The following is a 17,586-nucleotide window of genomic DNA, read 5'->3' as shown; positions in this document are numbered from 1 at the left end:
GAAGAACCATATGGCACCTTCATTGAGCATGAATCTTTTCATTTCTTTGATGAAACACTACTAGATGATCTCAAGGAGGGTGATGCCATGAATATTCTCTATTATTTGATCTTGAAGCTTCTCTCCATCTTATCACTAGTACTGAAGGTACTATTCCATTAAGTTTAATTTTTATTTACACGAAGATAAGAAGCTCATTGGCAAAATCATTCCTGGTCCATATATGGTTGTTTCGATGTTGATTTCAGCATGGAGCCAATGTTATCATCGGCTCATGTCTACACAGTGTGTAGACTACACCTATGCGATAACTCGCTTATATTTTAATCCTTGTTTCTCGTGAAATGGTAAACTGGAGGTCACTATGTTTTGAATGATGTCCTTTTAAGTTGCCGCAACTCTTTATTCTCTAACGATGTGGTACTAATGCATCATTGCTTCTTTGTGCAAGCAACCAAATTTCCTCATGCCTCATGAACGAGAGCCATACAAACATGGCCTAGGGGCCTAAAACCATGTTTGAAGGAAAGAAGAAATAGAGAAGAGAAAAGATGTTTGCATGATTCTAGAAGAATTACATGTTGGAATCATTGTGTAAGAGTTATTGGACTACACTACCAACCTGCAATTTGTGTTGTAGAAGATGACAAGATGACAAGAACAATCAAACCATCATGTTTGGAGCCAAGTCTATGTTAGTATGAACAATTTTGGTGTTCATATTATACACAGTTTGAAAGATATGTGAGTCTTGTTTCTAATACAACAAATAATCTATCTTGGAGTTTCGTGAAAGAAGTTATGATCATTTTGATAAATCTATAGAGTAACCTCTAGTGGTAGTTGATCATATTGAGTAATCTCCGGGTTACACTAGTTATCTCTCTACACATGCCCACTTATTTGTATCAAGTTTTTTGGTTCATTGAAAAATCTAGATCAATATGATTTCCCCATGAATCATGAAACATAAGAAATGATACTAGCCCATTGTTTGACTATTGGAGACCTTGTGCAAAGTATAATAACTAATCAATTAGGCAGAGCTTCTAGATTATGACTTCAATGCATGTCTCATGTATTTCATGCTAATGCGTAATTCCGTGTTTGCAAGGGTTGTTTGAACAATTGAATAACTGGCATATACTCTAAAAATGTTTGGGTTAATGGTGGAAAGAAATGTTAGTCGGTTTGGCATACACCTTCATATTATGACTTGATGTACATGTCATATCTCCCTGATATAAACCATTGAACAACCGGTACAAAAGTACTCTAATAAAATTTAGGGTTGAGGAGAAGAAACATTAGTTGGTTAGGATTGCATCCAGATTATGACGTTGATAAACATGTCACTTATGTTGTGCTATGTAATGCTACATTTGTGTGTGTTGTTTGAATCATTGTGCAATTGGCACAAGTATTCGAAAAAGGTTAGGGTTGATGGGAAGAAACATTATGTTTCTAATTATGACATCAAAAGGTGTCTCATCTTTTGTGCAGTGACAAAGGGAAGGCATGGCCCTCTCCCCTGCTAGGTGACACCTTCTTTGTACACAAAATTTTACCATATGATTTAATGAAAATTTTAAGTCTACCCTCTAATGATTCATCTTTTACTACTTGGCTCTCCTCATGAATTTTTTTTGGATCCGCTCCTGCGTTCATACTATGTAATGCCACACTTTGTGGGTTGTTTGAACCATTGAACAACTATTGCAAAGTACTCTAAAAATGTTTGGGTTGAGAAGAAAAAATATTAGTTGGTTACTAATATGTCTGTAGATTATGACGTGGATACACATCTTACTTATTTCGTGCTATGTAATGTCACACTTGTGTGGGTTGTTTGAATCATTGGACAACTGGTGCAAAGTACTTAAAAAAAATGTTTGGGGTTGAGGAGAAGAAACTTTAATTGGTTAGAAATACGTCTCTTGATTATGACGTAGATACTCGTCATACATCTTTCATGATATGTAATGCCACACTTGTATGAGCTGTTTGAACCAAAGAACAACCAGCACAAAGCACTTAAAAATTTGGGGTTGAGGGGAAGAAATATTAGTCAATTAGGCATACGGTTCTAGATTATGACGTCGATACATGTGACACGTCTTTTATGCTATGTAATGCCACACTTATGTGGGTTGTTTGAACTATCAAACAACTGACACAAAGCACTTGAGAAAAGTTCAGGTTGAGAGAAAAAACATTATTCAGTTAGGCATACGTTTCCAAATTATAACATCGATGCATGTGTCACATCTATCATGTTGATGTGTAATGCCACGCTTGCATGGAATTACATGTGGCACAACATTTCTTAGTATTGCTAAGCAAACAAGAGCATAATAGTTGTATTGAAAAAATGTTTTTGAAGAGATTTAATTAAGTCCTATAAGGGGCGGATCCAGTTCTAAGGGGGCTAGGGCTAGGGCTCAAGTGCTTAATAAATAATCGTCTAGTTCAAACTTCAAAGCAATATCTTACACAAACGTAACGGTAAAAAAATACAAAATACATCAAGAAAATAATATACCACTAATCTAGCCAAATATCCTTCAATCTTCATAAGAAGAGATCTATACACAAAACATGGAAGTGGGCCTTGGGGGGCTTCCAAGTGTGCCCAAGGAACCCCCTACCCCCCCCCCCCCAAGTAGATCCTCCCCTGAACCTATAGAATAAGCATGGACATTAGGTAACAAATTAGAACGATAGAGCTAGTTATGGTTCTTATTGCAAATTTGGTTCAAAATTATAAATTAACATTAATCAAATTTGAATTAGTGTAGGTTTAATATTAATTGTACTAGTTTCAGAAGCATTGATTTTCCGCATAATGCAAATATTAAAGATACAGTAGTATTGATATATTTTTCTTTCATGTTTAGCAATATTTGAAGTGGTGTATTTAGAATGATGCTATTTTGTCATCAATTAAAACTAAAACATCATACAAAAAACAAAATATGAGCATACAATATCTAAATGTGAAACCAAACATGACCAACAAAAAAACTATCTTTCATGGTAAGTGGCTGAATTTTTTCATTAGCTAGTCAGAATCATGCACAATTGCTCAACATAATCCTATTTTATTCTTCTAAACTGAAAAAAGAAAAAGAAAAGGCCGAAGAAACTCATACCACCTTCATCCTCATATGTGGACCAAACCAATTAATCTACTTCTAAACAACAATTAATCTAATGCAATATGCTTGCACTAGGGAAGGAAAAAAGAAAGAAGATGCTCACACACACACACTGACCCTCACACCACCTCCAGAAATATAACTAGTCGGAATCATGCACAATTGCTCAACATAATCCTACTTGATTCTTCTAAACTGAAAAAAAGAACAAGAAAAGGCCGAAAAAACTCATACCACCTTCATCCTCATATGTGGACCAAACCAATTAATCTATTTTAAAAAATAATTAATCTAATGCAATATGCTTGCACTAGGAAAAGAAAAAAAAAGAAAATACTCACACACTGACCCTCACACCACCTCCAGAAATAGAAAGCATGTCTTATTAAACCATGCACCCAAGTACCCCATTAATGCCCAAATCCAGTGGCCCATACATACATATACCGCTCCCCTGGGTGCGCGTAACAATTTGGGTTTGAAGCTTCCCCGTGCGCCGCACCTGATAACACCACTGCCCTGCCCCATCTTATTTTTTCTTCCACCAGACTGCACGCCCCTCCTCCTTCCCCACCCCCGTCCGTCAAAGCGAGAGCTCCGTATCACCGGCCTTTCCCCTCCGATCCGCGCCCAAAGATACCTTTTTTCCCCTCTCGCGCCGCTGTTTTGCGACCATGGCGGCGGAGGGGGAGGCCAAGAACCCGTCGGGCGGCGGCGGAGGCGGAGGGGATAACCCCCAAGAGGCGGCAGCGGCGGCGAGGGAGGAAGCCGGAGGGCAAGGGACAGGCCAAGGACAGGAGGGGGAGAAGGCGGATGGAGAGGGGAAGGTCGGCGGCGGCGAAGCGGGGGAGAAGGATGACGGCGTGTGCAGAGATCTGGTCCTTGTCGAGGATCCGGAGGTGGTTGCCGTCGAGGATCCGGAGGAAGGTACGGCGCTTGTTCTTGTGGAAACTCCGTCCATGGCTAACCGTGTCGTGCGAGAGTCCTCGTAGCTGTTGTTGGTTAGTGTGTCAGCTTCGAGATTCCCCCGCTCCCTAGGAATAGTTGCCGGAGAAACTGAAAAGACAGGTTCGGGTTCTTGCCGTTGGTAGCCTGTACTACTTGGTACTTGTCAATTAATTGTGCAGCAGCTTTGTTTCGCTTTGCAAGGCAGAGATTGTTGTCTCTATGCTGCTTCAGTTGTTTGTTCGCTCCAGCCTGCAGATTTAGGAGCGCGTTGTGTTGCTAGGTACCAGGGGATTTTCAGGGGTTTTTGTTTTGTTCAGTTCTGGTATGAAACTATGAATAGTTTTGTTCTGTTGCTAAGAAGACATGCAAGGCATCTCAGATTGAGAGGAAGAGTTACTGTTGTGTAAATCTGCTAACTTTTTTTTTATACTTATTCAAAGGATGAAGGCTGTAGACAAGCGGTTTGTTTGTTTTATTCTTACTGCTTTATTAGGTCCGGTTGACTTATAGTCATGCAAGAAACTGAAGGCCTTCCTTTTACCGTTTTGTTGTTATGCTAGTATCCCTTCATACTGTCCGTGCAGTTAACATGAAATTGAAGCTTATTGATGTTATGCAAATCTTTGTTTTGTCTGTATTTAGAAGATCTAGCTGTGCTAATTGTTTGAATTAAGTACTTGTGCATGCATCTACGGATTCAAGACTCGTATTTATTTGCCCTGAACTTAGTTCTTAGCTGAGCACCTCTGAGAAGTTTCGTTTGTTTGGTTACAGCCTCAGCGACCGCAGCACTTCAGGAAGAAATGAAAGCACTCGTGGCGACGATCCCTGATGGTGCTGGGGCTGCATTCACTGCAATGCAACTTCAGGAGCTGGAGCAGCAGTCCCGGGTGTATCAGTACATGGCTGCCCGTGTACCCGTGCCTACCCATCTCGTCTTCCCTATATGGAAGAGTGTGACTGGTGCATCCTCTGAAGGTGCCCAGAAGTACCCTACATGTATGCCTTCTAACCTATCTCATCATCTGTATGTTCCTCTTGTGAATATACAATTGAATTTTTGTTAGACTTCACCAACTGTTGAGAACGTATTCTTGTTAGTTGTTTGCAATATATAGGTTGGTACAAGAAATAAGTCCATTAATATCGTCTTAAGTTAGTCATATTTGTTAGCAAAGCAAAGTTTAGATGAAGTGCGATTTGATGCTCATAGTACTATAGTATTGTTAAGTGATGATGAAAGAGTCTGGTTAAATTAGGCTTGCAGCATCATGTTAAATGCATAGAAGTTGATTCTTGTATATGTAGTTATTTTAGGCATTCTGACAGATCTGTATAACTGGGTTGAACAGTGATGGGCTTGGCAACACTCTGCTTGGACTTTGGGAAGAATCCAGAGCCCGAACCAGGGAGGTGCCGGCGAACAGATGGTAAAAAGTGGCGATGTTGGAGAAATACTATCCCAAATGAGAAATACTGTGAGCGCCATATGCATCGTGGTCGCAAGCGTCCTGTACAGCTTGTTGTCGAGGATGATGAGCCTGATTCTGCATCAGGATCCAAATCTACACCTGGCAAGGCCACCGAAGGTGCCAAGAAGATTGATGACAAGGGCTCAAGTAGCAAGAAGCTTGCAGTGACTGCACCAGCTGCTGTGGAGTCAACATAATTGATGCAGCATTAGTAGATGCAGAAAGAGCATAACAGCGCTGTCAACTAGCATTCGCTTATTGTAATCCTCGAAAGACTGTAGTGTCGTCTAGCTATAACCTCATTGAGCAAGCAAAGTGTCTGGAAGAAAGCCACAAGAACTTCCCTTTAGCTGTGTCACTGAAATGTTCACTTTAGATGTATAGTTTGATTTAGCTTTGTCGTGCCTTTGGCCTTCAGGTAGGCGATGCGTCATGATCTGATAAATCCTCCCTGACTAACAATATCGCATTGTGAGCCCAAGAAGCCGATGGAAGAATCAGTGAGACTAGATACTGCACTATTAGATGTGCATCTTTATTGGCCTGCACAATTGTGTCATTTGTCAGTTGTATAACAAGCAGAAGATTCATAATTTTATGCCTTTTGGAGATTCAGTTACCTCCTGGATGTCTAAGATTCAAATATGCTGTTGGTTTTATTCGTAATTACAATCGTTTGGATTGTGAAAGAGTTGGAATGCTTTTGTGAGTGAATGAACGTCTGGAGACCAACCCAAATGTGGGTAGAATAATTTGGGTTTCATCAGTTTGCTTGTTTGGTTGGGTGGACTGGCAGTGAGATATTTCTTACCTGAAAAGGCAATTAGCATTTTCACTGGGTGCCTGTACCGCACATGTTGCTTTGGGATTTGTGCGGTGCCTTTTATTTGGAGATATTCAAGCTTATTATCTATTTGATTATGAAAGTGAAACTTGAACGTCTACTTTATTGGGAGTTAGTAGTCTTCAATGGAAGCAGTTTCTGTACCTGGTACTTTTATTGAGATAGTGACGCCTGATTTCAAAACCAAATGTCCTTGCATGAATTTTCATGTAGCATTGAATTTGAGTGTGGATTCAAATTAAACTGCAGGTAATCATAAAATTACATTAAAAAAACCCACAGTTTGTGCTTTTGGCCTTCATCTCTTCTCCATTTTTTCCGGAAAGTGCCCCGTTTGCTTTGTGGTAGGAAATCTACAAGTTATCAGACAGCTCAGCTTCGGTCTGTAAGCAGGGAGAGGGCCGAATCGGTCACCCATGGCTTTGAAACTCCTTGCCTGGGTAATTAAAGCTTTTAATACATTCAGAGTAGCATGTGTATTTCTTTTAATTTCGGTCGTTAGATTTTAACAGAAATTTTTTTATAAAATATATTATTTATAGCTACAAAATTTATATAGTGTGATTATTTTTAATTATAAATCCAGTTATATAATTTTTATACATAGATATTTTTATAATTTAATTAAATGTTAATTAAATACATAAAAAAGAGAAATATATAGACTTCTAAACGGAACTTGTTGCTCAAACACTTAGACACCTGCATCGCATGCTTCGATCGCTGGCATCAGATATAGTTCATGGTTTCAGCAGTTATACAGTGAAGAAATAACGTAGTAGATGCTCCTAGTTTTGGTCTCACCTTCATCCATTGACGCACATTTTGTTCCACTTTCAAGGAAAAGAAATGTTTGCCTTAGGAATTTACACTGCGCAAAGCAATACATTGATGAAGTTGATAGTCGGACATTCTCTCTACAGAACAAAACACGAAAAAGAAAAGAAGACAGAAAAAAGTGTTTCTGGTTCTATATTCTCTTTACATTTGCTGCAGTACCCCCTCTCAGATGATTGTAGTCAGGTAGTTGACACTAGAAACCAGATTAGTAGCAACTGCGTACACCTGAAAGAAAACTAGCATCACGAGCTGATCCGGACCGCAGATCAGCTGCGCTCAACATAGCTCATCCTCCGCTTGGAGTTTTTGAAGCGCTTTCTTTGCGTAAATAGTGATTGCGGCGGTGGAAACTGCGGCAACTGCAAAGCCAATTCCATTGCAGATGATCTGGTCCACCGACAAGAAAGACCCTTTGCTAGTTGCTTCAGCCAAGCTTTGAAGAAGTTTCCCACTGTTTTCAAAAATTGACAAAGTTAATTTCTCCGTATGAGACTGGATAATGAACATGGGGCATGCATCGTTAACACAAGTAAATAGATACATAAATTATGGAGCTGCTAAATGTCATTGGCACAGGTACATTGTTTTGGCGCATGATGCTTCAAATACAGAGTTCCTGCTTAGGATCAGGAATAAAACAGAATCGAGGTGGAAAATTAAGCTCTACAAGCTCATGCAGGGCTGTAATTCCTGAAAACCTACAACTAGATGGCTAGCCATAGGCTAGAAACTGATTACTTGTAGTGTATGAAAGTCTACAGAACACGATGGCTACCCTCAGAGACTAAAAAGTAGTTGGTTGCACTGCCAGAAGGATGTCTTGTTGTAATTTTGCTGGGTGCAGACCAAAATTTCCAGTATTTTAACCAAGGTGGAAGAATCCCAAAGAAATTTATCTAGCAGCAACTCATATGTGATGCTTAATTTATCTTGCATCATCATAAACAAGGCATTCCAGTGATAGAACAAGCAGCCAACTGACAAACCAAACAAATCCTGCCTCACTGAACTGTAACTGATAACGCCATAAGAATCAATAGATGACTAAAAAAATGCTATCACAAAAAAGTAAATCTTATATAACATGCATATACTCAAGTTGCGTCCAAATTGTTGCATATTGATGTTATAAGTTACATAGCCACACATGTTCACCAGAATGTCTACCAGGCATGCTCGATGCAAAGGCAGAAATAAGACACCATTCACAGCATCAAAAGAAACAAGGGCCGTGAGAGGTGTACAGACCTGTATATTGCAAGGAATGTTTCATGTATGGTTCCAGCCATCGAACCAGCTATATATGGACAATATTTGACATTTGTAGCTACAGAAGCATAGTTAAAAACTATATATGGAAATGGAGAAATCCTGAGTAAAGCCACTGCCCTAAATTGATGGGACCAATCTCCTTCACCAGCAAGTCTAACAAAAGCTGCTTTCTTTGGCCACTTCTCCAACCATCTCTGCAGAATAATTATCAATCAAATGTTGAGAAACAAGTAATTTGCTAAGCAGTTTCCATTTATATTTGGATAAAACCTCTGCAAGAAAAGATGGTGCTAAGAGACTCACACGCATCCTACAATGAAATGCAGAGCCCATAAAATATGGCAATGACATGCCTATGCTCATAGCTGCTGTGATTATCAAAAATCCATAACCATAACCAAAAGTCATCCCCGCAATCCACATGAAGGGTGAAGAAGGTAGCAATACACTTGGGAATAAGGCTATTGTGCCAAAACATATTAGAGCAATAGCTGGTCTGCTGAAAGTTGTTGATACCCAGTAAAGAATAGGTGCAACCACCTGTCAATGACAGCAACATGGAGAACAAGGTCAAGAAGAAACCAAGAACAGAATTCCAGGGATATCAGGCATCAAAAGGTACTGCAGAAAAACAAGTAACCAGTCTATTCAAGAGGATAAGGTGGTCATGGCACTAAATTGGTGCAGATAATATGATGATGCAACCGGATATTCACTCAATTTAACCCAATAATATTGCTACCTCTCTGATTGGTTAAAGTGGACATTGTCAGAGAACAACATTTAGCATAGTGCCTATGTACATAAGCTTCCTTGGAAAAAAATATCGCAACATTTTACTTTCAAGTAACACAAACAAGCAGTATTCAAGAGCCAACACATTCTGTAATTATAACTGATCCTTGCATGTGCTATTGTACATAAACTATTGTTATGATCTGACCTGATAGTGTAAACCTTTTGAAGGGGTAAAATTACAATTATGGATAGAGTTGTTAACATATCTTGTCCATGCATTTGACAACAATTCAGATTATTTTTATAGCAAAAGTATCAAGAACCAATAGCTTATCAGATCATTCCAATCAATTCACGTTGTAGTGCAAGCACAAACACCAATGGAAGATGAGCCCATACCTAAAAATATAAAGGCTAATAGCAGGCAATCACTGGCTCTAACTGAGAACCATGGCTCATTAGCATAACATTTTTTTCCATGAGTTGGTGCAGTTTTTAATCTACTCGTTAAAAATTACAACCTCATCCAATCCACATAGCCACTTCCAAACCTGCCCTCCTGAAGAATTCTATTAACATTCCATTTAATGATGAATCCTTGAACACACTATCATAAAATAAGCGAGCCGGTAGCCTGATATAACTTATAACACCAACCACAACAACCTCATTGCCCATCCGAAAAGATAATGGCAAAAATACTTCTATTGTATTCCTCCTGAACTTGCACATAACAGGAGCATGGAAATAAACAAGGGAAACTGTTTTCTATTCAACTACTCCCACGGAACAGCTTTGCCAACAGAGTTTGCTTTCAAGCAATACCACCAAACGGGTCCAGAGCCCAAACGCCAACACAAGCTGCACTTGTTCTGGGTGTCGCTTCCATGTGATGTTCCTTGTTGTAGATACACTTTTATCGATCAAGTGGGTTAATTTAATTAAAAGGTTATGGAAAAACTGTAACATGTTTTGTGACACATTTAAGATTAACAGAATAACAGTTCAGAATTTCGATAGCCAAAATATCAAAACCAGTTCAACAGTGAGATTATTCCTACTCACCCACCTTTTAGTGAAAGCACATATACTGAAGCACCAATTGTGCAGACCCCACATGTTGGTCCACTAGATACCAGTGAAAGGCACAGGCAAAGCATTTCTCCCCTCTCCAATATTCCAGGTGGGAATAATACTGAATCCACTCATTCAACAACTACATCTCCATCTCAACCAGCTATCTCCAAAATCAATTTCTCGATGAAATCGACTAATACGCTAGATTATGCTACGATTTGAGATCCTGAAACCCTCAACAACCTCATCTTCCAGCTATTATTATTCTTATTCCTTTTGAATTAGCCACCAAAAAAAGATAACAATACAAATAAAACAAGGAAAAAAATCTATCACAAACCAAAAATATCAACAAATATTCAAACATTCCTACACCAATTGCTTCACAAAGGACCATTCGACGGAAAATAACATGACCAAAACAGAACAGAGAAGAAAGATCTCGCGTTCGAGACGAAGTTCTGCGTCATCCGCGATGCAAGCAATCCCCTTGGAGGAGGCGGCGGAGGGGAGAGACGGGAGAGAACGGCGCACCTTCTTAATAACGAGCGGCCCCAGGAAGATGACGGCTGCCGCGCCGGCGCCGGCGAGGAAGATCCCGAGCACGGCGACCTTGGTCCACCACCGGATCGCGCGCCACCGCAGGTGCCTCGGGCACTCCGCAACCTTCATGGCCGCCGTAGCGGCCTCCCCCTTGGCCACCTCCACCTCCTCCAGGATCCTCACGTACTCGCCGCGCCCGCCATTGGCGGCCCCCGGTGACCCCATCGAACGCGATCAAGCGAGCATGCGCAGGGACACGGCCCCAAATTTTTCAGCCGAGAAGCCGCCGGATCGACCGGAACCCGAGCAAATTCGGCTCGGATTGGGTGGATTCCGGCGAGCTCGGCGTGATCGGAGAGCGCTGCTAGGGTTTGGGTCCGGGAGGCCGGAGGCGTTTACGAGGAAGGGGAGGAGAGAGGCAACGGCATTGGAGCGGACTCGGACAGAGGGGGGGGGGGCTAGGTGGAGGAGGAGGAAGGAATTGGAATTTGTGAGCATTGTAATGGAGAGATTTTTCGGATGGGAAATTGGGGATAATTGTGGAATGACGTCTTTGCCCTTTGGTTCTTGTATTTGTATATTTTATTTTCTCTGTTAGTAGTAATAAGTAGCAATCACAGCATATGTTCTCTGCAAGGAGTTGTAGTTATGTAAGCAATTGTTTTTGTTTCAGTAGTATATTATATGCTGATCCTGTGTTGTAATTTGGTGGGCTAACTTTCATGACATATTGTTTGTTAGAACTCCATTCTTAGAACTGTCACATGCACAAAGATTGTTGATGTTTGTGGTTTGGGGTTATAAGTTCGTCCATCCCGATTCTTTATTCGCAGCAACAACTTTCTACCATGATGTTTCATATTGCTTTTATATATGGTATAGTAAAATAGAAACATATCGTCACACAAAAAATATTTGTTCATTCAAAACACAAACAGTATCGACAAATAATTAATACAAAGCACCAAAATTCTTATTCTGGAATCCTTTATCTTTGATTTGTTAAATTATTGGGTTTAGACATTACTTTGGGTCTGTACGGCCAAATTATTGTGTGATGTTTGGTGGCTTCTAGTACTTCTCGATTCAGTGCATGAAAACAGCAGGGATCAAATCCTGCTCCCGTCATGGAGACCCTGGCATTTACGAAATGGTTTAATCTTTGGCGATGGTGCAGCGTCAGTCATAGGCTCTGTTCGTTTTCTTCCGAATTATTGTGAAACATTGCTCATGGTCCAGAAAAAACGGATTAAAGTGGGAAAGGCAAAGAAAAACTGGTGGAAGATAGAAAAAAGAAAAGGAGTATGTTAGTTAGGAAGTCACCAACCTAGGGAAGTCTTCACGCCATAAAGAAAGAGCCGAAGACAGCAAAAACTTAACACGTGTTTATGGGATAATGAGTAAACTAATTTTCTATATCCTATCAATTACAGTATCAGCTTATTTATAGTTCGTACTTAATTACTTCACGCTATAATTTACATTGTTACCCCGCTAACTGTCATATTCTCAGCATATTCGAAAGTATTTTGGTATCATTGAGTACATTTGCACGTTTATAATTATACCTCAGACCGCTACGCGGGCTTCGACAGACGCATGCCTTTGCCCAAGTCCACATTAAGCCAGCCGCACACAGGCCCTCAGGGCACCTTTGAACAGCCTCAGCGCTACGTCCCGAGTCACCTTTCGGTTTCCGCCCGAACTCCTGCTAGAGGCTTCGCCTGCACTGATACTCGATGCCACAGGTCGACCTTCGATCTCCATACGAAGTCCCGTCAGAGGCTTCGCCTATACTGGTGCTTGGCGTCGCGGATCGACCTTTAGTCTTCATACGAAGGCCCATCAGATGCTTTGTCTGCGCTCCCTGAAACACAACTGTATTATTCGTCATTGAACATCCACCAATAGACTTCACCTCAGGATCCGAAATGACACATAAAATCATTCTCCTACAGAGTATATAGATCAGCCTCCCGTCGTTGATAGGCTATGAAGGGAGCCGCTGGCTGCATTGGGCAACACAGATGGTGATTGATTATTTGTATGGGTCTTTTTTTTGAATTGAGGAGAAATAAGTTAAATAGAGTTATATTTATTAAAAAGAAAAATATTTGATGAGTTATATTTGTCTAAACAAATTGAGATGAGTTTCTATTTATTTGACTAAATCTAATATCATATTAACGAATGCAAGAATTGAGATTTTAATTAATTGTTCGTATAAAGATAATTTTGTAACAATAATAAGAGGCTCGTCTATAAAAAGACATAAAAAATTACATCTGTTAGATCTGATTGTGAAGAGAAGTTCAAATCAAGATTTCCTCCCAAATAAGAAAAAAGTAGATATACATTTACATTTGACAGATCAGATTAAAATAGCATATACGGACATCTAAAATTATATGCGTTCTCTGGGTCACGTTCCGGCGACCAATCAGCCCCAAAAGAAATTGAAAGCGTCGAAGCAAACACAAGGGGCACTCTCGTAATTGCCGCACGAATCGAGGGACTATTTAGTATTTACTCGGACCCGACCCGGTGGAGCGGTGCTTGGAGGTAGTGAGCTGGTCTCGGGGGCCGGGTCCAGCAGCGGAGACCGTCCCCACCACGTCAGTGACCGCGCGACGGTGTTCGATCCAGCTCCGCAGCTCGAGCTGGCGGTCGGTCGGTCGGCCGAAAGCGACCGCGTACGCGCCACCAGCAGGGCCATCCGGTGGCTCCTGGAATTTATCTTAGGTGGCCGCTGCCGACTGTAGCCGGTGTTGTTTTCACACGTGTCCTCATCTTAGTCAGCGACCTGCGCAGAAAGATAGGGTATACTCAAAACGTACTGGATTCGTTTCCGTTTCTCTCTCTCTCAGAAAAGAAAAGAAAAAAAAGAAAATCATGTTTAAAAGCGGTGCAAGTCCACCTTTGTACAATCAGGATTAGTCGCGTAAATGAAGGTCAAACTCCACATAATTGAAACCGTGGATATCGACCAAACTACTTATCAAACTAACCGATGCTCTACTGCCCTGGTATATCCACCTCGACATGTCATCCTTCATCGCCCAGTTCGACACAACCATGTGGCGTCCCGTGTCCAATGAGAGATGTTTGGAACAAAAGGAATGCTTTGCTTTTTTTTTTTCTTCCAATCATTATATTCTTGGGCAACGCTAGTTTAATTACTCACTGATTGACTGTTTCCGCACGCATTGTGACATTCTTCTCTCTTTTTTCGATTCCACTTCATATGTGAGGGTTGGTCCCGAACTCCCGATCTTCCAATAGGCGAGGGTAACTACGATTTGGTATTTTATAACAACGACGATCCAACTTTCCGATCAGCATGACCAATCGTTTCACCGTACAACCTTGTTTCTATCAATCGTGCTCGAAACCGGGCTCAGCATGTTCACCTGCGTTGCAATCGAAGAACAAAAGCAAGAAAACGATAAAAACATCTGAAATTGTTGGATAAAAAAACACTTACTTGGATAAATTCTTCCGGAGTTCGATCAGTCGTGGGTCACATCGACAATATTTACACTTCTTCGAAAAAATGATAATACACTTCTCCAAAAATAATAATACACTTCCTCACTGCAATAGAACTGATCATTCACGTCGGATTATCAGTGATAATTCGTAACATCCCGCGTTCGATCAATGATTGAACTAGAGTGAACCGACACTGATACTCGATATCAGTGCCGGCTCTTGACATAAACTGATACTGATACTTTAGTACTAGCTGGTAATCATGAACTGACATTGTATTTTCTTATCAATACCGATTTGTGTTACAAACCGGTACTAAATAGGATACAAAATTTAAATTCACTTTGGTTTTAACTTATGTGTTAAGATCCTACTCATCGATCGCTTTCTCCCTTATCTCTTCCATATGGTTCCTTCTCCCCGACTCCTCCCGTATATCTCCCCGCTTACTTCTCCTCAACTCAAACCAAACCCCACCCCACCCACGCGCACTCCGCCGGCAGTCCGCTTCACTCCCGAGCCAGCGATCGAGAGCGACCGACCGAGCGGGAGAGCAAGCGGGGGTGCCGATGGTGAGAGGCGGGGAGAAGGTGAACTACGCCTTCAAGGTGGTGCTCATTGGTGACTCAGCGGTGGGCAAGTCATAGATCCTGGCGTGGTTCACGCACAACGAGTTCAACCTCGACTCCAAAGCCACCATCGGGGTCTGAGTTCTAGACATGCACCGTCATCATCGAGCACAAGTCCGTCAATACGCAGATTTGGGACACCGCTGGCCAAGAGGGGCGAGTACATTTTTTTTTTCTTCCCCTCTTTGAGGATTCAGGGTGATGCCAAGCAGCAGGACTTAATCATTTTAAGCTTTAGTTCTCTTGATTTCATTTTTAGCTTGTAGTATCAGCCGCTAAATTTGTGTGTGTTTTGGTAGTTGGACAGATGCGGTTAGGTGAAAACCAACAAGAATGATTCATGTATGTTTATTTCATTGATTTGTATGATATTGTTCAGAGAATAAAATCACGAGTGCATGTTGTGATATACGAGTACTATTATATGTTTGTATTTGTGTGTTCTTATTCCATTTCACGATTTGGTCGACGACTCATCGGATCACGATAGTAGCGGCAACAACAGCTGAGCCGGCTCATTTTTATTTTAGCTCTCATGAATTTTTTCAATACCGGCTGGTAACTATGGATCAGTACTGCACTTATTATTAATATCGGATTATAAACTGGTAGGTCCAGTACTAAAAGTTATGGACTATTAGTACCAGTTTAAAAATAGTTATTGATGGTGTTTTTTAAGTCGACAATCAGTGTCGGTTTATAAACTAGTACTAAAAGTTATGGATTATTAGTGTCGGTTAAAAAACCGTTATTGATGGTGTTTTTTAGCCGATACTGATGACTATTTTTATAGTAGTGTATTGAGTAAAAAGTAGTCATAATAATGGTGATTAATTGTAATGAGAAATAAAATGATACACTTCCTCGGGAAAAAAACACTACACTGCGGCAACAAGGGTATAGTGTATGAATCATTGCTATCTAACGTTAATCAGTTCATGCACATGTTGGTCAAGATCAGACAAAATTCGAGCTGACCACATCGACCACTAGGAATATTTGAGGCAATCAACATTCTCGATCGGCCGGGTGGACCGGGGTTGGGTCAGGACAGCTTATATATATAGGGAGTACTCCAGTGGTTGATCAAGCAATCGATGCCACCATATTAGTCTTCAAAATAAAATTGTCATATTAAATATACACACGTACACCAACCGTCTTATCGAAACTCAGTGGTTGCACATGTTTGGCGCAATAATGCAAACCAATACATTTTGAGAATATTTACAGCATATTGTGATACTAAATGGTTGAGAGTATTATTATTATGATTAAATCGTCTATTTAGTAGATATTATTGTAATTATTTTGGTATCTTTGGAGCAATTACGTCTGATCAGACTTCGGATCACCGTCACCCATCATCGACTGGCCGATGGAGTGTGAAAACCATAATAAATGAAATGAATAGAACAAGTGAAAACTTATCTGAAGAATAAACTAACATTTTAAGCTTTCCTAGTTAAACATATAATTTATAAATTTGTTATAGTTTTTTATTTCCAATTCTACCTTTATGATATCCATGATACTCCTTATTAACCATCATGATACTGGTGGACGATAAAGTATCATTAGAGCAATCTAAACCACCGGATAAAAGAAATGAACGACATACACTTATTTAGGTGTATTGTAAAAGTCTTCTAGATTTTTTAGTAATCAACAGAGCAGCACAAATTAACTTCAAAAAAGGTTGTGAACGTGGTCTCTTATTTTATGTTTAGTTTCCTCCATTCGAAGTTTTAGTTAGGTCAGTTTCAGTTTGTGTGGGGTGAACATATATAAAGCGGAGAAATCGATCCCTTGCACGCATATGAGGGGAAATGTAAGCTGAAAGGAAAAAAAAAAGTTGTCGGAAAAAAGGCTGAAAGAAAAAAAAAAAAGGATCAAATCCAATTTTCACGGGAAACCACAGCGCTGAGTAGACGGCTGATGCTGTTCCAAAACTCCAAGTTGCCATAGCAGTCAATGATGGATAAGTGCACTGTAATTTCGGAGGAGAAAGGCGGTGCAAATTATATAATTAAAGTCGTGGATTGCCTTGATGATATATGCAGCATATGTCACCACACCATGACGCCGTATATATCACTGACGAAAAATCTGTCGGCAAAAGGTTTCCATATGCAGAACCACTGCCGATAGATGCCTTGGCGGCAATACGGTGTCGTGTATGCCGATAGTTCAGCTTGGACGCATGCATGTTCCAGTGGCTTATCCTGTTGTGCAATCCTTTGTTGTTGTTTGGTACAAGCCTGCCAAACCTTGCGTTACGCATTGAGGCATGCATAGGTGGCTCCATCCCCTAGCCGGCCTCTTATCGTTGGGAGGTTTAGTATCTGTTTGTTTCAGTTTTGAACTGTAGTTTTCAGTTTTTACAATCTGAAGTTGAAATAAATAGATATCTTTTAGTTATAGCTTTTTAAAATCTGCTGGTTGCATTGTGGGAATCTGAGAAGCTGGTTTTTCTCAGCTTTTGATAGATTATAAAAGTCTATTTTACTAAACTGCTCATCAAAGTTTTTTAAAATCTACCATCTAAAAGTTTTTCACAATCCAACTTTTAT

The 17,586-nt window shown here is 40.4% G+C and overlaps 2 protein-coding genes across 2 annotated transcripts; one reads left to right on the top strand and one right to left on the bottom strand.

The window, feature by feature from the left end:
* The first annotated feature begins 3,661 nt into the window (after positions 1–3,661).
* LOC133891095 (GRF-interacting factor 10-like) lies at positions 3,662–6,221 on the top strand. Its single transcript, XM_062331790.1, has 3 exons — positions 3,662–4,085; positions 4,881–5,105; positions 5,459–6,221. Exons 1-3 carry the CDS (start codon positions 3,833–3,835, stop codon positions 5,773–5,775), a joined length of 795 nt encoding a protein of 264 aa, XP_062187774.1. The 5' UTR covers positions 3,662–3,832; the 3' UTR covers positions 5,776–6,221.
* A 1,014-nt stretch (positions 6,222–7,235) lies between these two features.
* LOC133890747 (uncharacterized) lies at positions 7,236–11,374 on the bottom strand. Its single transcript, XM_062331269.1, has 4 exons — positions 10,884–11,374; positions 8,838–9,074; positions 8,511–8,728; positions 7,236–7,713 (listed from the first exon to the last, which is right to left on the bottom strand). The coding sequence occupies exons 1-4, from the start codon at positions 11,115–11,117 to the stop codon at positions 7,539–7,541; spliced, it is 864 nt and encodes a 287-aa protein (XP_062187253.1). The 5' UTR covers positions 11,118–11,374; the 3' UTR covers positions 7,236–7,538.
* Positions 11,375–17,586: the final 6,212 nt, after the last annotated feature.

This window comes from Phragmites australis, chromosome 14 (assembly GCF_958298935.1).
Source record: "Phragmites australis chromosome 14, lpPhrAust1.1, whole genome shotgun sequence".
NCBI classification, from domain to species: Eukaryota; Viridiplantae; Streptophyta; class Magnoliopsida; order Poales; family Poaceae; genus Phragmites; species Phragmites australis.
This window is presented reverse-complemented; position numbering and strand designations above follow the sequence as displayed.